Genomic DNA, 24054 nt, shown 5'->3' with positions numbered 1-24054 from the left:
ATCTAACAAATCAGCTCAACCTTATAGTCTTCCGTCTCTTTGATTTGTACATTCAAATCAATTAGTTTTTGTTTTTGAGCGTGCACCCAAAGGTTTTAGGCAAACGACTCCTTCTCTTCACGCTGCTTTCAAATTTCTCCTCCCAGCAGATGGGATGAAAGCCATGACTGCAATCCCAACTTTCCTTCAGTGCTACGATGCCCACCAGATTGATCTGGGGAATCCATGAGCTCGTAGCCGTGCTGAGTGTTTTCATGACACAGGGCTTCCGTACAGAATGTGCGTTCCAACTGTAAATCCTCTCACGTTCCTTTGTTGAAGCAGGACCGGCGGATCGCTAGGGCACCAAAGGGAGCTGTCGATAAACTGCAAAAAAAAAAAAAAAAAAAAGAAATGAAATGAAAGATAAGAAAAGAAAAGCCCATTCATTCTAGGAAGTGCACCAGCTTCATAAATTTGATCTACAGCTGTTAGGACATCATGTATCCTACATTTATATTCGATTCCACATATGTGCTCTTTCCCAGCCATCACACGTGATCCGTCAGAAGAAAGACATCTGCATCGCGTTGTATAGACAGACACAACAGTGTGGGCGATATTTCACATCATAAGAAACACACACACACCCCGCCCGGCTACGCCTGGCTGCAACGCATGAACAGATCCAGTGGGCTCGCCAGGGGAAGCTGTTTTACTCTTCACACATTGTCCACAGGTTCCAGGCCAGGTGAATCAATAGAATCCGGTGTTCAAAGACAAAAATGCTGCTCTGGAATGTGTCCAACGGGGAGATGTGCATGTGATGTTGAAACTGCTGAAGATTTTCTTTTTTTTCTTCTCGAGTTTCTTTTTTTTTGGGGGGATTCATCCAGGGGATTCATTGAAGGTGATGTCTTTATTGTTGAGCTATTTGTTTGTTTTTTCTCCTAAAGGAAGAATATCCCTAACCAATGTGTCAGAGCGCAAGAATAAGATGAGACTGGGAATGACACTCACCACTAACCCTAAGGACAGCAGCTTTGTGGTGAGTGGGCAGGAAGAACTCTGGTGGGGCAGTTCGGTGGGGGATGCGTTCTTCTGACTGGTCCTGTATCTAGGTGGAGTAGGTGCTGAGAATCTGACTATTTTTTTCTGGTGAAAAGTTCACGTGTGGAACAATGTTGAAGGTGGGCAAGGAAAACACATTCTGCAGAGAGTGCTGTGTGTGGGTGTGAGAATAAGTATGTGTGTGTGCATACAGGCCCATTTTTGTGCTGTGTGAGTGTATGCATGAGAGAATGTATACTGTATGTATTCCCATAGACCCCCACCACACGTGTGTGTTTTTGTGCATGTGTGTGTGCATGTGCGTGTGCGTGATTTCATGTGTGTGTGCGTGCATGTGTGTGTGTGTGTATGTGTGCGTGTATGTGTGTGTGTGTGTGCGTGTGCGTGATTTCATGTGTGTGTGCGTGTGTGTGCGTGTGTGTGTGCATGTGTGTGTGTGTGTGCATGTGTGTGTGTGTGCGTGTGTGTGTGTGTGTGTGTGCGTGTGTGTGTGTGTGTGTGCATGTGTGTGTGTGTGTGTGCATGCGAGCATGTGTGCATGTGTGCGTGTGTGTGTGTGTGTGCATGTGTGCGTGTGTGTGCGTGTGTGTGTGCATGTGTGTGTGTGTGTGCATGTGTGCGTGTGTGTGTGTGTGTGCATGCGAGCATGTGTGCATGTGTGCGTGTGTGTGTGCATGTGTGTGTGCGTGTGTGTGCGTGTGTGTGTGCATGTGTGTGTGTGCGTGCATGTGTGCGTGTGTGTGTGCATGTGTGTGTGTGTGTGTGTGCGTGTGTGTGTGCATGTGTGTGTGTGTGTGCGCATGTTGAGCACTCACTTGGATCTCTGCTGTATTTCAGGCCTGCGGCCCACTGTGGTCTTATGAGTGCGGCAGCTCTTTCTACAGCACCGGCATCTGCTCCAGAATCAACTCCAACTTCAAGTTCTCTCGCACCATCGCTCCAGCCTTTCAGAGTAACAGCCGCAGTCCTCTCATCTGTCCTACTCTCACATCTGTTTCACAGAAATGAGGACTTAATTTTTACTTTTTACATAGCTGCATAAGCTGAAATGCATGAGACATGCAGAAAACAGAATTAATTAACATAGGATTCCAAATGAACCCAAGTTGCTCGCATGAAGTTTGTAGTCTCAGTTCCTCCTACCTGCTTGTACAGATTCAGTATGACAGCACTCATACCCTGCAGTCACACCAATGTTATTTCCAACAGGGTGTGAGACGTACATGGATATTGTGATTGTTCTGGACGGGTCAAACTCCATCTACCCTTGGTTTGAGGTGCAGAACTTCCTCATCAACATCCTGCAGAAGTTCTACATCGGACCAGGACAGATACAGGTGGGTGTGGCCTGGCATTCTGATGTGTCTTTTGGCTGTCACCTGTTGTGTTGTGCTGTATGTGTGTGTGTGTGTGTGTGTGTGTGTGTGTGTGTGTGTGTGTGTGTGTGTGTGTGTGCACGTGCATGTGTGTGTGTGTGTGTGTGTGTGTGTGTGTGTGTGTGTGTGTGAACATTGCTGCACTGTCACAGCATTTGGTCTATTGCCTCGCCAGCACGTGTATGTGCGAGTGTGTGCATAGTTGTGTAGAATGCATTTTGCAGTAGAGTTATGTTTTGTGTTGCTGTGCAGGATAGAGTGGCATTCTAGAGTTACAGTGTAGTTGTACATGCAGGTTGGAGTGAAACAGTTTGGTTATAGTCACGCTGTTCATTCTACCTCAGGTCAGAGTGGAACAGTGCGGTGACAGTCACGCTGTTCATTTTTGCTCAGGTTCAAGCGGAACAGTTTGGTTATAGTCACGCTGTTCATTCTACCTCAGGTCAGAGTGGAACAGTACGGTGACAGTCACGCTGTTCATTCTACCTCAGGTCAGAGTGAAACAATGTGGTTACAGTTACACTGTTTTTTCCTGCTCAGGTCGGAGTGGTGCAGTACGGGGAAACAGTGGTCCATGAGTTCCACCTGAATGACTACCGCTCCGTGGAGGAGGTGGTGGAGGCCGCCCGCAACATCAACCAGCGCGGAGGGGAGGAGACGAGGACCGCGCTGGGCATCAACATCGCAAGGTGAGCCAGACCCCCTCCCCCCATCACGGCACTACATAGGTGTTTCCTGCAGTACAGTTAGATATCACTGATACTGTGCGGGATCCTCCAGGAACAGTGTAAGAGAGAGTGTGGGAAGAGGTCTGTGTGTTGGTCTGTTCACAACTGGTCATTCGCTTTTTGTGCAGGTCCCAGGCCTTTAAGAGGGGAGGTCGCCGCGGCGCCAAGAAGGTGATGATCGTGATCACGGACGGGGAATCGCACGACAGCCCTGACCTGAAGAAGGTCATCGAGGACAGTGAGAAGGATGACATCACACGCTACGCCATCGCTGTGAGTCCGTCCCCCGTCCACTTCACTCTCTCTCTTCTCTTCTTCCTCGCTCTCCCTCGCTCTCTCTTGGTCATCTCTGTGAGATGAAAATCTATATGGTTTTACATTTTGGGATTTTGGGCTGCCTATATCCAACAAGATTGATGAACGAGCTGTACAGTGTTGTAGTAAATGAAACTTGCAGCAGCAGCAGAGTTCTGAATTGAGTTATTATTGCTGAATATAATCATGTAGAATCATCCAAATAACTTTATGAGGCCAGTGTTCATTTGCTATCAAACATTGTAACGTTGACCTCATGAGTTATTTGGAAGTAAGGCAATTATCATTGACCATGATCCATCTAGTCTCTGTGTCCGCTTGCCTATCAGAGTTGAGACTTTTCTTAATTTGTATGAAATTATGAGCTATGAAAGGTGGCAGTGTAGCATAGCGGTAGAGAGGAGGGTTCGTAAACAAAAGGTTGGTGGTTTGATTCCCCACAGGGGCACTCGTATTGTACCCCTGGGAAAGGCACTTACTCTAGCTGTATAAATGGATAAAAATTGTAACCTATCTGTATGTAAGTTGTTCTGATAAGAGCATCTGCTAAATGACAATAAAGTAATATAATCACAGCTAGATATCCTTGCAGTTTTGCTAGCAAAAACGTAAGTAGATTGATTGCCATTCAATTAGCTGAGTCCTTTATGTACTACTAGTTCACATCCTCTGCTCCATAGAGTCCAACACACGCTACATGAGATAAGCCAATGGAGACAATAGACAGACCAGTGAATCAAAAGGCTGGAAATCTTTTCCTGTTGCACAGTATGTGTTAGCCGAGACCCCCTCCCTACCTCGCTTAACCCCGCCGCTGCTTCGACATGGCCAAGGGTGGTGATGATATAAGGAGGACTTGTGTGTCCAGGCTCCGCTGCCTCTGCCAGGGTCAGTTTGGCAGGGCTCTGCTTATCTCCCCCCCCACCCCCCCACCCCCCCGGCCCTGCCATGCCAAGGCCTGCTGAAAGACTGGTGCCAGGGTGCGGTTGCCTGACTCCAGACCTTCCGTCACTGAGCCTGGATCAGCTCTGAGAGCAGCACTGACGAATCAGGGAATGCAGGGACCTGGGTTCGCCAATGGGCCAGAGCCTCAGTTCTGGCACTGTAGCCCCACTGCCATGTATTAAGCTGATGATCACCCACGCCCCCAGAAACCATGAGCCTTCAGTCTTATCTTAGCCTTGGTCTTGGAAATGTAGGCATTTGTGCCATAGTGATCACCATGGGCATCTATATTGGGTACCATTTTCATTAACAAATGTGACATTCAAATTTTATTCAGTATTTTGTGTCTTTGTGTTCATACGTTGTGCCACTGTATTTTATCTTGTACTGCAGTGGTAGTGTATCAGGTGGTTAAGGAGCAGGACTCGTAATTGCCAATTCAATTCCCTACAGGGGCGCTGTTGCTGTACCCTTGGACAAGGTACTTAGCCCAGAATTGGCTCAGTAAATATCCAGCTATATATATGGATAACATTGTAAAAACCTGTAACTGATGTTGCTCTGGATAAGAGCATCTGCTAAATACCAATAATGTAATGGAGGTGGGTCCAGCACAGGCACCCAGCATCAGAGTCTGGTGACTGACAACTCTGTGATTCCCCCAGGTCCTGGGCTACTACAACCGGCGGGGAATCAACCCTGAGGCCTTCCTCAACGAGATTAAGTTCATTGCCAGCGACCCGGACGAGAAGCACTTCTTCAACGTGAGGGACGAGTCTGCGCTAAAGGACATCGTGGACGCCCTAGGAGAGAGGATCTTCAGCCTAGAAGGTATTGCATCACCATGTGGGGGATCTTTTCACTACATTCCATGCTGCCTCACTGCATTATATCAGTGTATATTATCAGATTGCATTAGGTTACATTACTTTCATTTAGTGGATGCTCGTATCCAGAGCAACTTCCAGCACAACAGTAATATATCCATTCAAGTTAAATGAGCAACAGAGTCAGAGCAGGCTAACAACACTCCCAGACCAGTGAGTGTCAGCACAACACTATTCAAGCCTTCCCACAAGTTAACTTGTGCCAACCTGACTAGACAAGGGAAGCCAAATATATTATCATATACAGCACTGTACTGTGCCGAATGTTGTCACATTCCATTGTGCTGCACTGAATGCTTTTACAGTGTAGTATACCATGTTATGCTTTACTGAATATAATCACTTTGCCTTACACTTCACTTCGTACTGTCACACTCCAGGAGTCACGTATATATAGAATGAGATATGGGAAAAGCTGAAATGCTGGTGCAATGCGCTGCAGCCTTACGGCCCTTGGGGATCTATATTTCACTGTGCCGTATGCGTTCTCCGGTTTCTCCAGGAACCAATAAGAACGAGACGTCCTTCGGCCTTCAGATGTCTCAGGCAGGCTTCTCCTCTCACATCGTGGAGGTGAGCCTTTAAAGCGCTGTCATCTCCCTCGGCCCCCTGATTCGTCTCCTCTTGCAAGTTTCCATCCTCCGTCTCTCGATCTGTCTCCTCTGGGGCCCTCAGGGGTTGCTGCGAGGGGCCTTAGGTCATCTCCATCTCTCTCTTCCCGCTAGCCCTGTCAAAGCAGACAGCCTTCTTTTTTTCCCATTTTCTCCTCAAAAGCCACGAGTAGAGAAGACGGCTTATTCCACTGGGAAAGGTCATCGGCAGCGAGGAGTAAAGGAATTAGGCTCGCTGTTAAACAGACGTCTTCTCCCCTCGCACCTTTGCTAGCGTCCAAAACGCTGATCTCAGCGGGGCTATTGGCTGTCGGGTAAATAGCCCGTCCACATGTCTTTTTACAGCTCTTTCAATCTCGACCCCATCTTTCTGTGTGTGTTGCTCTCGCTCCCCATCCGCTTTCTCTCATACCCTGCTTCTCAGCTTCATGGCTGCTGATGCAATAGTCCTGATATTTCGGTTCCATTCCACCATCCAAGCACAACCTGTCCAGGGAATAATAGTTATATAAATCCTGCTTTTTTTTCTTTTCTTTTTTTTGAAAAAAAAAAAAAGAAAAAAAAACTATAAATGAATAAACCGCAGATGGTAACTGGACCAAATGGAAATGTCATACCTCAGAGTACTGAAATCCAGGGACTTGCTCAGCTAGGGCAAATCTGAGTGTGGAGACCAGGATAACATCCTGGAAATTTAAGAACTTCAAGGGGGAAATGGACCCAGAAAGCACAGATGGATTAGTTGGATGCAGACCCTGGCAGCTGTTAAGGCTGCCTATATCACACACATAGAGACCTTAATATTCTCCTCTGTGCTTGCTGCTGTTTTTTATGGAAACAATATTACAACTGTATGCTCTCTGAATTTCAAGCTTCAATCTTCTTTATGGTGGTCAAAGTCTTAAAGAGAAACATTTGCGTTTGTTTTCCCGGGACATGCCTTTTCTCTCTCATCTGGCTTTTTTACCCATCGTTTCTGAAACACAAAATTTGATAGTCGTCGTTGGAAGCAGAAATCCCAGGTCTCGGAGAGAGCGGCGAATACACTGAGACACATGGGATACAGTTAGTGATGGGGGAGAGAGGCTTCATAAACCTCAGTATGGGTGGAGCTTTTATGTCCTTTCGTTGACTCACTCGTTTTGAAGCAATCACGGTGTTTTCCAACATTCAGATTCATACAAGATTCATACAAGCCATTGACTGACAGCACACTGCGGCGAATTGTATTTATGTAGCACATTTCACGGACCTCAAAGCACTTAAGAGTGTAGGGGAATGACTCACCCCCCAGTATAGGGAGGGGAGGATTTATTCAGCCAATGAATCCCAGATTGGGAATTTGAACAGGATACCATGAAACCCCCTCCACCGTTCGCAATGTCGAAGAATCTTTGACAACCATCGTAAAATCGAGACCGCAGTTAAACGTCTCCTCTAGAAGAAGGCATGTCGTTACAGCAAAAGTGTCCCTGTCATTGCACTTTGACATTGATTTCCTGCTTGGACTGCCCCCTACTGGCCGACCGACACCACTTCCAGCAACAGGCTAGTTTTTCCTATCGAAGTAATAGTCAAGCTCAGCCCCACTTCAGCCATGGTGTTGGAGAAAGTTAGAGGGTGGCATGACTCCTGGCACATGATGGCACCACCCAGTCTGTGCTTCATGAAGCCTGACTTTCCCATCACTCATAATCTCCATACCTGCAGTGCTGTATCAGAGACTCCTCTATGTGCTCAGCAGCCTTCCATCAGGGATACCCATCCCTCCAGGTTGCCTGGCTGGCCTCTCTGCAAAACACCGGTGGGTCAGCGGTGTTTCCCTCCTGCCGGGGCACCGTGACCCAAAAAACAAGCCTTTTAAAGGGGCCTGGATCGGACCGGGATCGTTTAAAGAAGCATGAATCAAAACTCGCACTCACAGTGGGAAATATCATCTGGTAAATCTGATGCAGCCTACAGTCCACGTGTACAGTTTGTGAGGCAATACTTGGCTGCCCTGTACCGTGCAAGAGCATTGGAACCCTCATTTAGTGAGTTTGTTGCAGCGTTGGCTCCAGGCTGTAGCGTGGTGTCTGCATGTTGATGTGTGCCCGGTTTACTGTGCCCGGGCCCCTCTGCGCCCGTGATGGACCCCCTCTGTCTCCCCTGAGCCCACTTAAAGAGTATCTTGCTGACACGTCTGAGCCGAAAGAGAAGCAGGAGCCGGTGCTGTTTGTTTGGTTGGATGATTTCAGCTGGTGTGAGAGCTCTGGAATTGATTAGTCCTCCTGGCCTCTGACAAAGGAATAGCTGACTTTATCGTTGAGCACTGTGTGCACGATGAAGTAGTCGTGTCCTTATTTGACTGCCTGCACAAAATAATAATAATAATAATAAAAAATAGGTCACTAGTTCCAGTGGTCTCTTGCTTGTGTGGTGCCGGTGTTATGGGCTGGCTGCTATGGAAACTGAGAGCATCCAAACAGACATGGATGTAATCTGGGGAAAACTGGGTCAGCGACTTAAGGTCTGCTAAGGGTCAGTGTGTGAATCAGTTGTGCTTGGTACTGACAGGTCCAGGTCCTAGAGCACCCTGACATTGTGATGTCATAAATGTGGAGAAACGCATCACTGTTTAACTGAAACACTGTAGAAGGCGTACAGGAGTGTGTGGGACAACGGCAGGGCAGTATGAATGGAGATTACGGTGTGGAAGCTTGGCAGTCTTTGCACCTCCCTCCTCAATGTAGATGTAGTCTCTCTTGTATTTCAATGCTTTTTACAGTGAAGTACAATAGCATATAGTAACATCATGTGGAAGTGGAGACACTCAGAGTGTTGGAGCCCAGACCTTACATAGTCCTAGGTACACTCAGACTGTAGACAAAATGACGAGCCTAGCAGCACTGAGAGTCCTGTTCTTGCCATTAACAATTGTATGTTCTCATATTCTCGTGTTACCTGCCTGTGGAGGAAGCGAAGTCTGTGAGAACCACTTATTCATGGCGCAGGTGTGTGAGTCCACTGATGTGGGCCACGAGAACACAGCATCTTTCCCTGTGTAGTCACTGTAACAGCTTCCTGTCTCCCTGTTGGAAATTAAAAAAAAATATATTGTTGTTTTTTATGTTATTATTATTATTATTATTACTATTATTATTATTATTATTGTTGTTGTTATTATATTATTATTTTAGTTTAGTGCTAGTCATAGTGGCAGTATTTCCTGGCTATGTGTGTTTATGTGTGTGTGTGATGGTGTGTTTACGGTACGTTTTTGTCTGTTTGTATGTGTATGTGTGTGTCTGTGGTCTGCACTCTAACTTGGCCATGAGGCAGACTCACTGCAGGAAGTCCATAAAAGCTCTTTATAGGTTCCATCCAAATGCCCCAAAGGCTTTGAAGGCTATGAGACGTGAGGGAGGGGGGGACTACGAAAGAAACATGCTGACAGGATTAAAGTCTCTATCTGTTATTTACTTTCTCTTATTAAATGTTGTTGGCAGGGGAAAAAAAAGTGCAGAGAAATGTCTTCAGGAGGAGATTTGTAAAATGTCAGCTTGTTGATGAAGTGCTGGGGCAAATGTCAGGACAGAGGTGTCTCACACACACACACACACACACGCCCGGTGGTGGCGTCATTGATGGAGGTGTCATGGTTGGTCCGTATGTTCTGCTCCTCTGAGGCTGGCCTCTGCTGTCATGAGATCTGTCGGGCGTCTGCGGGGCTGCCGTCTGTGGTTTCTAGGTGGCAGTGCCAGTGTGTGGGTTTCGTTCTTCCTCAGGACGGGATACTGGTGGGCGCGGTGGGGGCATACGACTGGAACGGGGCAGTGCTGAAGGAGACTCGTCAAGGGAAGGTCATCCCACCCAAATCCTCCTACTTGGATGAGTTCCCAGAGGAGCTGAAAAATCATGGTGCATACCTAGGTAAGTAAAGTACACCCGTGTCAGTGAGTGATGTACACCTGGGTGAGCTAGGTGCAGCTGGATGAGTGTGGTACACCTGTGTCAGTGAGTGAGATTCACCTGCGTGAGCATGGTGGCAAGGTACAGCTGGATGAGTGTAGTACACCTGTGTTAGGGTGGGAAATACACCTGAATGAGCAAGGTAAGGCTGGATGAGCATGGCACACCTGGTTGAGTGAGGTATAGCTTGGTGGGTGAGGTGCAGCTTGGTCAGTGAGCTACTGTCCACCCTAACATCTTTATTCACAAACCGATGAGTGAGAATGTGACACACACACTCTGTCTAAGTGGAGCTGGTTATGTCAAAGCCACAATACCCATTTAAGGAAGAACTGCTCACTGGAGGAAGAATTCACCACAGAATGTTAAGCTGGCAAGTGCAGCACAACAATGTAAGACCCGATGTTCGGGTGACTGTGCGCGGAATTTTGAATGATGTATGCAGAGCATAGGGTATGTTCAGTATGTGTTCCCAATGAGTGTGTGTGGCACAGGTCCACTCACCGTCTGCGGTGCGGTTTCTCCGCGCCACGCTGAGGTCCCACACATATCGCTGGTTCTCCAGGCCCGGTCTCTCTGCACAGACCTGTGGTAGGAGCATCGGAGTGCTGTGGTTTAGCACCATGCGCACTGCTGCCCTCTCCATGGCGTAATCTGGTTTTCCCATCAGAGTGGTGCGGTGCGAGTGGTTCCAGACTCATTAGAGGGAGAGAGGGAGAGAGGGAGGAAGGGAGGGAGGGAGGAGGCGCAGGTCCTGGCAGCTCGCAGAGAGAGAGAGAGAGAGAGAGAGAAAGAAAGAGAGAGAGAGAGAAAGAGAAAGAGAGAAAGAGGCAATGAGAGAGGGAGACTGAGAGAAAGAGAAAGAAAGAAAGAAAGAGAGGGAGAGAGAGAGAGAAAGAGACAGAGAGAGAAAGAGGCAATGAGGGAGGGAGACAGAGAGAGAGAGGGGGAGAAAGAAAGAAAGAAAGACAGAGAGAGGGAGAGAGAGAAAGAAAGAGAGAGAAAGAGGCAATGAGAGAGATAGAGCAAGACAGAATGAAAGGGGCAGTGAGAGAGAGAGAGAGAGAGAGATGGGAACATGCCAGCCTGCACTAGAGAGAGCAACTGATCTCAGTTCAGCAAACAGAGACCAAATTCCATGCGCACTGCCACTGAGGCTGTGTACATGAGTCAAACAGACCGCTGCTGTCGCCTCTGTGGCCTGCTCTGTTTGCCGGGCTGGCTGCGTGTCCCTTCTGAACCAACTTCAGAACGCCCCGCGTTTAAAAATGTGTTTATCAGGCGTGTTTTATGATGTCAGTGTTCTATAATAGGCAAGGGCTTTAAATCCGAGTTGACATTCCTCCAAGACGTTGTTTTTTTTTTTTTTTTTTTTTTAATACACACACACACACACACACAAATGCAAGACATTTCCTTCGGGTGGAAAAAGCTTAAATGTGTCTCGTTAAAATATAGGAGCACACAGGGAATAGGGGGAAGCAGTTTTTATGGCACAATGAGGAGATAAAAGACGTTTAAGGGTGCAGGTGTCAGCTCATGAGAGCCAGTGCGAAGCTGATGGAAAGCTGCTTTTTTTCCCGCTGTCACTGTGCCTCTGTCCACAGGCTATACTGTGACATCTGTGGTGTCGGCCAAGAGCGGTCGGCTCTATGTGGCTGGAGCCCCACGCTTCAACCACACTGGCAAGGTCATCATCTTTACCCTGAAGAACAACGGCAACCTGACCATCCTGCTCTCCATTAAAGGACAACAGGTGCAGCGCACACGCACACACACTCACACACTCACACACACACACATGCATTCATAAACACACAAAGAGTAACATACACATGCACACTTATACAAACAAAAACACATCAGCACACACACGCACACATACACACACTCATGCATGCACTCACGTACACACACACACATACACGCACACACATGCACACACACACACGCACACACATGCACACACACACACACACACACACACACACATACACACATACACGCACACACACTTACACAAACATAAACACATCAGCACATACACGTAGATGCACCAACACACACAAACAGATGCACAAATGCACCAACACGTTGGCACATACACTTAAACACGCAAAACCACATGCACACAAGGCTCATACACACATATTTGTGTGCACATACTCCCACACACATACACACATGCACCACTCACACACACTCACGCACACATACCTTAAACCCAAACACCAACACATATTTACGGGTTATCCAGAGGTCAGATTACCTAAAAGCTTAGACAGCTGATTTAAAGTGAGCTCATCTGTTTCACGCTCAGTGAGTCAATGACAAGATATGTTTGACTACTGAACCAGTGTTTGGGGAAGCTGAACTCGGTCCCAGGAATGCTTCACTTGAGGGATTCCAAACACTTTAAAAACGGCAGTCCCGGAGAGCGGTTTGCTCCATCCTCTTCTTGCCACAAGTGCACAGACGACACCAGCTACGAACTGGGATGCAGGAGTTTCCCTCTGCTCTTGTAAACAGGGCCCTGACTGACAGCTGGGGAACAGCATGAGACTCACTGAAGCGCGCTCCTCGCGAGGGGCGTCCGCCCGCATGTGTACAACACGCAAAGGATACCATGACAGTCTAGACTCCACAACCGCGCCCACATGGCTCCTATCGGTGGGACCCATGTGCTTTTCATCTGTTGCCCCTTAATGAAAACAGGGTTACCAGGCAAACACTGTGCCCTGGGCACCGGTTCAAACTAAAAAAACGGGAAAAACAACCACGTCTAACCAACTGACTAACAACAGTTTAGGGTCGGGGTGGGGATGAATCACAGCATTCCTTATGACAATTAGCACTTTAGCGCTTCCTCAAAGGATTAGTTGATCTTGCAGAGCCAAAAGTGCAGAGCAACCATCTGTACCTAAGAATCAGGAAGCCTGGGATGTATTTGATTCAATTTCCTCTCAGCGGTCGTACCCATCACATATCCTTTTTTTGCGCAGCCGGGGTAAAAAAAAAAACACTAAAAAGAAGATACAAAGAAACAGAATTTAAAAGGAACTGTCCTGCCTGGCACTTCAAAGGGCACTGATACGGTATGGATGATTTGAAGCTGTGCTGATGTTTCCCGGATGGGGTTTTTACAGATTGGCTCCTACTACGGCAGTGAGATTGCCCCACTGGACATAAACGGGGATGGAGAGACGGACAACCTTCTGGTGGCAGCACCGATGTATTTCAGCGGAGGCTGGGAGAAGGGCAAGGTGTATATCTACAGGGTGACGGATCAGGTAAGCAACACACAGAGACATGTACATGTACACACACACACACACACAGATATACTCATGTACACATGCACACACACATACACTTGCATACACGCACGCACACAGACAAACACGCTCACACACACACATATGCGCCTGCACACACGCACACACACACACGTGTGCATGCACACAAACTCCGAACAGACAGAAACGTGCAGCACTGTAAATAACAGTTGATTTACTGCATCATGGGAAAATAAACCTTCAGCCACGGGCGGAAGCTGCTGACCCTCTCCTGCTGCAAAGCCCCCTCCCCCCCCCCAGCAGACGACCCTGCATTGTGGCATACACACACACACACACACACACGCACTCTCATTACCGGCAACACAGACCCCCTCCCTCTCCGACGCACACTCCCGACACACTCTCATTAAGTGCACCGCTGTGCGCAGACTGACTCCTGGCCACCTTTCGTCACGCTGATCAAATGCAAGCACGACCGGCTCCTTCATTAGGTACGAAGACGCCCAACAAAGCCTGGGCAACAAACCATTTACCCCCTTCAAACGCGCTTTAGCCGCAGGTCCAGGATAAAAAGCTCTTAATGGGTGGAAATTGCCGGAGAAGAGAGGGGGGAGATCAGAAATTCCTAGGCGGTTATGAGACGACACTGCCGGCCAGACCTCTCTCTCCAGCAGCTTTTATTGGTCATTTCCCGACTGCTGCACAGCTGACAGAACAGCCCCTTCGGTCGGGGAACAGCCAGCCCCCCCCTCATGAGTGCAGTCCTGGGCCCCCTGCAACTGCACGAGCGTTAAAGATCAGCAACCGTCCCCCCCGACCCCCGTCCCCCCACCCCCTGGCATTGAGGGTGCTCTGCCCCTGCTCATCAATAGGGGAGGGCCCCCTTGGAGGGTTAACTTTTAGTTTTCCTAACCAGGAATGATTGGCCCTTATCGAGCTACATACAGTGGGTTAATTTCAATTTCAACCTGTGCACCAAAGCCAGCTCGTTTTTTTTTCTCCAAAGTTTTCTCAATACATCAGAGTGCCTCATAAATTAGTCCATCTCTGGCAGCATTAACAGCACTTTGGGGTCCCCCTCGCATTTTGGACCCCCCCCTCCCCCCCGCCCCCTGTACCGCATCCCCTGTGTGCTCATCGCACACACCACCGCTCACAGATCATCCAGGGTTAGTGTGTCCCGTGAATGTGAGTAACAGCCCCTGTGCAGTCCTGACCTGCCCTGTTGAGGGTTGTTTTCCTCCATTACTTTTCCACTAAGTGTGCGTGTGTGTGCGAAATGCCGCGTCTCGCAGAACTCGCGTGAGGCTTTCTCACTTTGCCCAGCTTCCTCCTTGAACGCTGGCAAAGGAATGAGCTCATATTTCTGTGCATCTGACACAGAGAAAGAGACAGAGAGGTAAATGTGACTGCTGACGTTCTCAAATTTTGCTTTTCAAAAAAAGAAATTGCACGTTTGTGCGTTGTTTCGAAATCCACTCCATGAATTTTCCACGTCTTGAGACAGCCCCTCCGCGAAGTTATTGTGTTTGAAGGCACAAAATGTTTTCCTACTGATCTCACACTGCTTGTGTGTATTTGATGGCAGACCTGATCCCAGAAATACCGGGAGCTGTATTTTCCTCTGATCATCTGATGCTGCTGGAAGGCGGACATTCTTCATGTTGACGAACTGTTGTGATCAAATTACCCCTGGGGGTGCTTTGCTGAAAAAAAAAGACAAATTGGATAATGGAATTTAAGCATGAGGTTTTGATCGGAGCCAGAAGCAGTCTTACGCAAAAGTGTTATCCCTGGGGAAATTTTATTATAATTATTTGATTAAGTTAATTTTCTTCTTGTAATTTTGTTTTCATGAGGAATTTTAAGTTGTTAATAATAAACAAAAAAATAGACAAATAGACAACTCAAAGATATCTCATCTGTCAGTGTCAGTATCTAGATAAATGGATTAGTGTCCGTTCGTTGTTAAGAGTTCATGAGCCTTTTACAGGATTATTTAAATGTCTTCATTAGTATGTGGCTGTCTTGAGTAGAGAGGATGTCACTTCAACACTTCACATTTCCATCATACTGCCTGCTTCCAGTGTGTTCAGGACTCAGATTGTCATGAATGTGCACGTATGTCTCATGTCATCCCTGCACTGAACACTCCTGACTGACTGCCTGCCCTCCGTCTCTCAGAGCGACTTTGTCCTGGAGGGGGCGCTGCAGATCTCCGACCGCGGGCAGAACTCTCGGTTCGGCTCGTCACTGGCGCCCGTCCCGGACCTCAACGGCGACTCCTACAGCGAGGTGGTGGTGGGCGCACCTCTGGAGGACGACCATCGGGGGGCGATCTACATCTTCTACGGCGAGCATGACAGGATACAGCGACATTACAAACAGGTACTGTAGAGGGCTTCCAGCACAGCGTCTTGGAATGTGTGGACTTTGTTTCTCTTGCTCTCTTTCTCTCTCTCTCTCCCTCTCCCTTTCTCTCTCTCCTTCTCTCTACCCCTCTGTCTCTCTCTTCTCCTTCTCTTTCCCTCTCTCTCTGTCTCTATCACCTCCCTCTCTCTCTTTCTCTCTCTCTCTCCCTCTCTCTCTTTCTCTCACTCTCTCCCCCTCTGTCTCTCTGTTCTCCCTCTCTCACCCCCTCTCTCTGTCTCTATCACCTACCTCTCTCCCTTTCTTTCTGCCTCACTCTCTCACTGTCTCTCTCTGTCCCTCTTTCTCTCCCTCTCTCTCTCTCTCCCTCTCTCTTTCCCTCTCTCTCTCTCTCTCTCTCTCTCTCCCTCTCTCTTTCCCTCTCTCTCTCCCTCTCTCTCTTTGTCTCTCATACACTCTCTGTCACTTGCTCCCTCTCAGAGGATCGGCGCAGCAGAGCTGTCCCCTGGTCTGCAGTATTTCGGCCGCAGCGTGCACGGAGAGATGGATCTGAATGAGGATGGGCTCGTGGACCTTGCAGTGGGCTCCCTGGGAGCAGCGGTGCTTCTCTGGTGTGGATTCCCTCACCTGTCCTCCCCCCCGACTGACTTCTCCTACAGACAGCTAGCTACACACACTTGCGCACACACACACACACACACACACGTGCACACACACATGCACACACACACGTGCACACACACACACACGCATACACACATGCACACACACACGTGCACACACACATGCACACACACACACACACACACACACACACACGTGCACACACACACACACGCATACACACACACACACACACACGTGCACACACACATGCACACACACACACACACACACGCACACACACACACACACGTGCACACACACACATACACACACACGTGCACACACACACACACACGTGCACACACACACACACGTGCACACACACACACACACACACACACGTGCACACACACACACACACACACACACACACACACACACACACACACACACACACACACGTGCACACACACACACACACACACACATTTCTTTCAGTGGCCCCTTTCACCTAGCTAGGCTGCCTAACAAAGTGAGAAATGAGACAGATAGACTAATATCTAGTATCATATCATAGTAGTAAGGAGAAGGGCTCATAACCAAAAGGCTGCTGGTTCAGCTCCCATCTAGGACACTGCTGCTGTACCCTTGGGCACGGTACTTAACCCTCAGTTGCCTCACTAAATATCCAACTGCATAAATGGATAACATGTAGAAAAACTGTAACCTATGCATGCCACTGGATAAGAACGTTTCCTAAATGCCAGTAATGTAGTTTATTTGTAATGTAATATGTATGATCATGTATTATGACATGTCCAATTGAATCAAAAGCTTGGATCTGATAGCACCCTTTGCTCTATTTGCTTCTCCAGGTCTCGCAGTGTCATCCGCATCCATGTAGACGTCAGATTCGAGCCCAGAAAGATCAACACGTTCAACAAGGACTGCCGGAGGGGCGGCAAAGACGTCACCTGCATGTCTGCCATCGTCTGTCTCAATGTCACCGCCACCACCCCCATCTCCCCAACGCAGGAAGTGGGTAAGCCCCAAATGTCATCCCCTCTTGCCTGAAAAGGACAGTGATGTCACCAATGCCAACAGGGCTTTGAGTGTGCACAGATATGGGTTTGGCCTGCAAGTGATGCCGTGGCTCAGTATTGCAGACATTTGCTTGGAGCGAAGAAATATGACTCAGATTCATAAAGCTAAAAGTATAGGAGTACAAAATTTTATATACTTTTTATATTTTTGTGGGGTGGCAGTGTAGCATTGTGGTAAGGAGCAGGACTCTTAACTGAAAGGTTGCTAGTTTGATTCCCTGCTGGGACACTGCTGTTTTACCCTTGGGCAAGGTACTTAACCTAGAAATGCCTCAGTAAATATCTAGCTGTATAAATGTTAAAGAAATTGTAGCCTATGTAAGTCGCTCTGGAAAAGGTGTCTCCTAAATGGCAGTAATGTAACAAAATTTAATATACATCTTTAATGGCATAATCCCACTATAACCTTCATCAGATCCATAAACACTGGCCCTCCTACAGGGGTAGTAAGTGGAAAGTGGTGCTTCATGAACGCCATGATGGGTGGAGCCACCATAAACTGTCAATTTTTTGACTGACGTTTTCAACCAATCAACCAATCAACCTCTGCAGCAAAACACTGTGATTGGCTCAAATGAGTTGCTGGACAGAATAGCTCCACCCATTTGGGGGTTCATGACAATCACTCTTCCATTCCTTCCTAGGAGCTGCAGTGTATGACAGGTAGCATGAATAGGTAACCTTGACATAGCCAAGGTCCTCATCCCCCACAGTATAGAACAAAATATGATTATGAAAAAATTATGAGTGTTAGCGGAACACTAACAAAGCAATTCCTCTGAGGGAGGGTCCCTCTGAATTTTAGTAAACGTTTGGAATGCCTAAAAACCCAGTGAAGTCAGCAAGCCTCATTAACGCTGCAGAACAGGGGCCGCCTTAATCTCGCTTTCACATTCGCTCCTTGGACTGTGCGCCTGCATGGTTCGGAGGGGCTGCCTGTCTGTAGTAGAGCTCTGTAAAAACAGCAACCACTAATATCCCTACAGGACTGTCCTAAAAGGCACGGTTCAGCCAAGGTTTTTTCGGAGATTTGGCCCGGAGATTTAAAACAATATTTAAAATGCAGTAACTTTTCCCCGAGTGTTGTTTTCGTAACACGCAGCCTCCGAAAATGAGGGCCCGTGAGATTTCGTCTAGATTGTAAACTGCGGGAAAAAACGATGTGGAGCATGAGCGCTGTCACATTCAGTTATTCGACCCCCAGATAGTTGCCTCGTGTCAACCAGCGCTGGTGTTAACTCATTCTGCCTGGGGCACCCATGGGGGGGGGGGGGGGGGGTGGGTTCAGCCTCAGAGAGGAAGGATGGGAGTGCCTCTGTGTACTCAATCAGCATCCCGTACCCCCAGAGAAGAGCCAGCCAATCACATGGGAGAGCTGCTGACAGACAGATGCATGGACTGCCGACATGTATTGTAGTGTAATAACAGCATCAGAGGTTTCTCTTCCTGCTCCATTACCTTAAGGGCAGAAACCACCAGGGTGAGACCCCTGGCAGTGGCGGGCACCAGTGTGCATTCCTCAGGGCACATGAGCATGGCAGAGGAAAAGCAATCCGCACTGTGCCACCATGAGGTCTCGCTGCAACAGGTTGTTCGGTTACCACGGAGCCGAGAGAGACCCTGGCGGCAGCCCACCCAGGGTGTGACACACGACCTCGCTGATCACAGTTTGTTTTTAAAGAGGTTCTCCGCTGTGATTGGCCTCCGCTGTGTGCGGTGGGGGGTGGGGACAGGACCAGGCTAACCCCGTGACCTCACGCTACCTTTGGCAAACATGTCAAACGCGTCAAGCAGGGCGGGGATCAGTGCGAAAATTAAGGAAAGCTCTCGACTCCCTTTAGGGAAAGCCATCGGGGGGCTCAGGGAAGAGGCAACCTGTAAGAGAGGAACATGTTCATTGCAAATCCCCTTTGCTGTGTCTCTCCTTAATTCCCATATGATGTGCTGGGGTCATGAGTTTGTACTAATCTGCCTTCTTTATGATGGAAACCTTTTTCCTTACGGACTAGAATTAGGGCCATCCTAATTCTTTACGATGTGTCGGCCCCCGGGACTCCGTGTCCACATTTGAGCAGGAGATGATGAACAAAATTCTGCTTAAACTGTGTCAGTCAGTCCTCCCTCACCCCCCCCCCCCCTCCCCCTCTGTGCCTTCCCTAATCTGGTTCCTATCAGACCATAGCAGACACATTGCTTCCCTGATATCACTTTGTGGAGCTGGACCCTGCAGGAGCATCTCCGTGACCTTTGGAGCGGAGTCTCACACGTCGGGGCCGGCTGCCCAGACTCTTCAGATTAAAGGGAAAAAAAATCTGACAGACTCAACACTAAGTTCCAGAGCTTCCTCTCGCTGTTGTCCTTAAAAGTGTGTCCAACCCTCTGAAGCTCAGATCCATGAAAAGGACGTGCCTGAAACAACAGAAAAAGGGGAAGAGGCTGATGGGGAAGGGTCGGAATTTTGTCTGGCGGACATGCACGTGTCAACCTGAGGAGCGAATGGAATTTTTCACGTCAGACTCTTGCTTGTTCGAGTTCGCTCATTCAGGGATTACTGTCATCCTTGGTTTATCAATCAGATCCACGCTGCGTCGAAACCCGATTGAGATTATGCAATAGAAGGAGCTGTTTTATCTCCATGGTCACTATCAATTCATAGGTTTCTGAAGGGCTGTGAGGAAATGTCTGTCTGTACTCCATCTGCTTTTACTTTGCTGTTTCAGTTCTGTCAGCTGGAATGGTAGTAAGCACTCGCACATGACAGCCCTCAGTACTCTGGCACATAGTGATGATGTGTGTTGATGCACTGTGGTATGTGCTGGCTTCAGCCTCTCACTGTCTCCCCCTGCCTGTAGCTCTGAGGTACAGCTCTCTCTGTCGCCCCCTGCCTGTAGCTCTGAGGTACAGCTCTCTCTGTCCTCCCCTGCCTGTAGCTCTGAGGAACAGCTCTCTCTGACTCCCCCTGCCTGTAGCTCTGAGGTACAGCTCTCTCTGTCTCCCCCTGCCTGTAGCTCTGAGGTACAGCTCTCTCTGTCTCCCCCTGCCTGTAGCCCTGAGGTACAGCTCTCTCTGACTCCCCCTGCCTGTAGCTCTGAGGAACAGCTCTCTCTGACTCCCCCTGCCTGTAGCTCTGAGGTACAGCTCTCTCTGTCTTCCCCTGCCTGTAGCTCTGAGGAACAGCTCTCTCTGACTCCCCCTGCCTGTAGCTCTGAGGTACAGCTCTCTCTGTCTCCCCCTGCCTGTAGCTCTGAGGTACAGCTCTCTCTGTCTTCCCCTGCCTGTAGCTCTGAGGAACAGCTCTCTCTGACTCCCCCTGCCTGTAGCTCTGAGGTACAGCTCTCTCTGTCTCCCCCTGCCTGTAGCTCTGAGGTACAGCTCTCTCTGTCTCCCCCTGCCTGTAGCTCTGAGGAACAGCTCTCTCTGACTCCCCCTGCCTGTAGCTCTGAGGAACAGCTCTCTCTGTCTCCCCCTGCCTGTAGCTCTGAGGTACAGCTCTCTCTGTCTCCCCCTGCCTGTAGCTCTGAGGTACAGCTCTCTCTGTTGCCCCCTGCCTGTAGCTCTGATGTACAGCTCTCTCTGTCGCCCCCTGCCTGTAGCTCTGAGGTACAGCTCTCTCTGTCTCCCCTTGCCTGTAGCTCTGAGGTACAGCTCTCTCTGTCTTCCCTTGCCTGTAGCTCTGAGGAACAGCTCTCTCTGACTCCCCCTGCCTGTAGCTCTGAGGTACAGCTCTCTCTGACTCCCCCTGCCTGTAGCTCTGAGGTACAGCTCTCTCTGTCTCCCCCTGCCTGTAGCTCTGAGGTACAGCTCTCTCTGTCTCCCCCTGCCTGTAGCTCTGAGGAACAGCTCTCTCTGACTCCCCCTGCCTGTAGCTCTGAGGTACAGCTCTCTCTGTCTCCCCCTGCCTGTAGCTCTGAGGTACAGCTCTCTCTGTTGCCCCCTGCCTGTAGCTCTGATGTACAGCTCTCTCTGTCGCCCCCTGCCTGTAGCCCTGAGGTACAGCTGTCTCTGTCGCCCCCTGTCTGTAGCTCTGAGGTACAGCTCTCTCTGTCGCCCCCTGCCTGTAGCTCTGTGGTACAGCTCTCTCTGTCGCCCCCTGCCTGTAGCCCTGAGGTACAGCTGTCTCTGTCTCCCCCTGCCTGTAGCTCTGAGGTACAGCTCTCTCTGTCTCCCCCTGCCTGTAGCTCTGAGGTACAGCTCTCTCTGTCTCCCCCTGCCTGTAGCTCTGAGGTACAGCTCTCTCTGTCTCCCCCTGCCTGTAGCTCTGAGGTACAGCTCTCTCTGTTGTCCCCTGCCTGTAGCTCTGAGGTACAGCTCTCTCTGTCTCCCCTTGCCTGTAGCTCTGAGGTACAGCGCCTTCATTGACGAGCGCCGCTACACCCCCCGTGCTGTCCTGGACGACAGTGACAGACAGCAGCCGCGGAACCTGAGCCTGTTGCCGTGGGAGGAGTCCTGTGAGCATGTGTACTTCCACGTCCTGGTGTGTACTGGTCAGGGGAGGCCTGGTATATATTGACTGGGGGAAGGGGAGTCTGGTGTGGACTGCATGGAAGGTCATGTATTGTGGTCATGCATGGAGGACATAGTCATGCATTGGACACACTACATGGGCTTGCGCTCATGAGTAGGATACTGTTGAGCTTAATACCAGCCCAAAAACAAAAAAGATAAATGAGAAATGCTGTGCTGTCCATTAGAGGTGCTTTGCAATGTAAGAGTCCTTACTTCTCTGCTAGGCTGTGTTGTATTGCATTATGCAGTGTTGTACAGTAAGGGGAAGTGTTAACCCGTATGCCGACCCCTGCAGGACTCTACTGACTACGGACGGCCTATAGTGTTCGCTGTGGAGGTGGGGCTACAGGACCCCGAGGAGGGCCCAGTACTGGATGATGGCTGGCCCACTACCATCAGGACTGAGGTGAGGGACTCCCTGCACTTTTTATTACTGTGTTATGACAATGCAGAGTGACAGTGACAGCATGGAGTTATTATGACAGCATGGAGCATGATTGTGACAGCGTGGAGTGAGTATGACCTCATGCAGTGATTGTGACAGTTTGGAATGATTATCTCAGTGTCCTGGCTACTCTGACTGGGTTGATGATCTTTCTTTCTCTCCCTCCCACCCTTTTCTCCCTCTCTCTCTCTCTTTTTTTTCTTTCTTTCTTTCTCCAGCTGCCCTTCTGGAATGGCTGTGATGAGGATGACCACTGCGTCCCTGACCTGGTCCTGCAGAGCCGCTCTGACCTCCTGGACCGCAGGTGAGTCTGCATTCTCACACACATACACACACACACACACACACACACACACACACACACACACACACACACACACACAGACATGTGCATGTCTCACCAGAAGACCACAAAGGATGTAATAATGATCATAAGCTTCAAGTTCTCACTGACAAGACCTCTTCTGAAGTTCCTGACTGTTATTAAACAATTAAACAAACACTGTGTGAATCTGAGTGGTTTGATCTCCATGTGCTGATGCATGCTGTGACAACAGAATTTCTGACTATGCCCCCCCCCCCCCCCCTTCTCCTCAGGCAATTCTGTGCACAGGCGCTGCGCTCTGGGGGGCCACTCTGCCTCCAACAGGGGGTAGCAGAGGCGTCGCAGCGGGTGATCGAGGGGACGAGGAGGAGGATGGTGGTGGACGCTCGTTTGGAAAACCACGGGGAGAACGCCTATAACGCCCGCCTCGACATCACCTACAGCTCCAACCTGCAGTTCTCCAGCCTCATAGTCAAGGTACTGTGCGGGTGGAGAAACTCAGCCACCAGCTCAGAGCTGTGGAGCAGATATCCTGTTTAACTAGGCAACCACATGACAGCAAATACTATGTATTATAATCTCAAATATTATTATCCTCAAAATTACAAATTCTCCACATTCTTCAGAAAAGCATTTGACATTCCAGCTATTTTTTAATCTATTCTCTGTTTAATACGGAAGAAACTTTCCCTGACTGATGAATGTTTGTTACCATGTCAGCTGATTAGACTCTTGGCTCTCATAGGCTCTCATCTTGGCTTGACATCTCAGAGACATTGCCGAAGGGGTGGACATATTGATCTGTATTTGCTTGCTCCTGGTATAGAGGCGCTAACCCAACACCTCACTGTCTCTCTCGTAGGACAGCTCAGATGTCAAGATAGAGTGCCGAGGTGAGGATGGCCCAAGGTATGAGAGGTCCTGCAATGTCAGCTCACCCTTCATGAAGTCGCAGGCTCAGGTGAGTTAGAGACAAAGTCCCAGCTCAGGTAAGCTAGAGGTGAACTCTCAGACTCAGGTGTGTTAGAGATGAAGTCCCAGGCTAAGGTGAGTTAGAGAGTTAGTCCCAGACTCAGGTGTGTTAGAGATGAAGTCCCAGGCTAAGGTGAGTTAGAGATGAAGTTCCAGGCTCAGGTGGGTTAGAGAGGAAGTCACAGACTCAGGTGGGTTAGAGGTGAACTCCCAGACTCAGGTAGGTTAGAGGTGAACTCCCAGGCTCAGGTAGGTTAGAGGTGAACTCCCAGACTCAGGTAGGTTAGAGGTGAACTCCCAGGCTCAGGTAGGTTAGAGGTGAACTCCCAGACTCAGGTAGGTTAGAGGTGAACTCCCAGGCTCAGGTAGGTTAGAGGTTAAAGCGGGGATGTTGTCACAGCGTGCCCAAACCAAGGCTTCCTCGGCCCGCTCTTGCACCCAGCGGAGAGAGAGCCCACGGCAAGGTGAAGCAGAGAGGGTCATACGTGCAAGGGAGAGCAGAGACGGGGACGCGTAACGGAACTTTTACACAACTCTCCTGTTGCTTTTGAACCACTGCCAGCCT

The 24054-nt window shown here is 49.2% G+C and overlaps 1 protein-coding gene across 1 annotated transcript in view; it reads left to right on the top strand.

The window, feature by feature from the left end:
- itga11b (integrin, alpha 11b) overlaps positions 1 to 24054 on the top strand; it is a 50278-nt gene that overhangs the window by 18862 nt on the left and 7362 nt on the right. The window contains exons 4-21 of the mRNA XM_036535116.1: positions 936 to 1027; positions 1888 to 2002; positions 2260 to 2387; positions 2967 to 3115; positions 3283 to 3427; positions 5080 to 5245; positions 5804 to 5874; positions 9680 to 9824; positions 11471 to 11619; positions 13010 to 13153; positions 15347 to 15550; positions 16013 to 16143; positions 17014 to 17180; positions 21576 to 21715; positions 22043 to 22153; positions 22411 to 22496; positions 22790 to 22994; positions 23380 to 23478. Coding sequence (XP_036391009.1) covers positions 936 to 1027; positions 1888 to 2002; positions 2260 to 2387; positions 2967 to 3115; positions 3283 to 3427; positions 5080 to 5245; positions 5804 to 5874; positions 9680 to 9824; positions 11471 to 11619; positions 13010 to 13153; positions 15347 to 15550; positions 16013 to 16143; positions 17014 to 17180; positions 21576 to 21715; positions 22043 to 22153; positions 22411 to 22496; positions 22790 to 22994; positions 23380 to 23478 — 2447 coding nt within the window. The remainder of the gene's footprint in view (positions 1 to 935; positions 1028 to 1887; positions 2003 to 2259; positions 2388 to 2966; positions 3116 to 3282; positions 3428 to 5079; positions 5246 to 5803; positions 5875 to 9679; positions 9825 to 11470; positions 11620 to 13009; positions 13154 to 15346; positions 15551 to 16012; positions 16144 to 17013; positions 17181 to 21575; positions 21716 to 22042; positions 22154 to 22410; positions 22497 to 22789; positions 22995 to 23379; positions 23479 to 24054) is intronic.

This window comes from Megalops cyprinoides, chromosome 8, assembly GCF_013368585.1.
Source record: "Megalops cyprinoides isolate fMegCyp1 chromosome 8, fMegCyp1.pri, whole genome shotgun sequence".
NCBI lineage: Eukaryota > Metazoa > Chordata > Actinopteri > Elopiformes > Megalopidae > Megalops > Megalops cyprinoides.
Note: the sequence above shows the minus strand (reverse complement) of the source record. Positions and strands in the feature narration are given on the sequence as shown.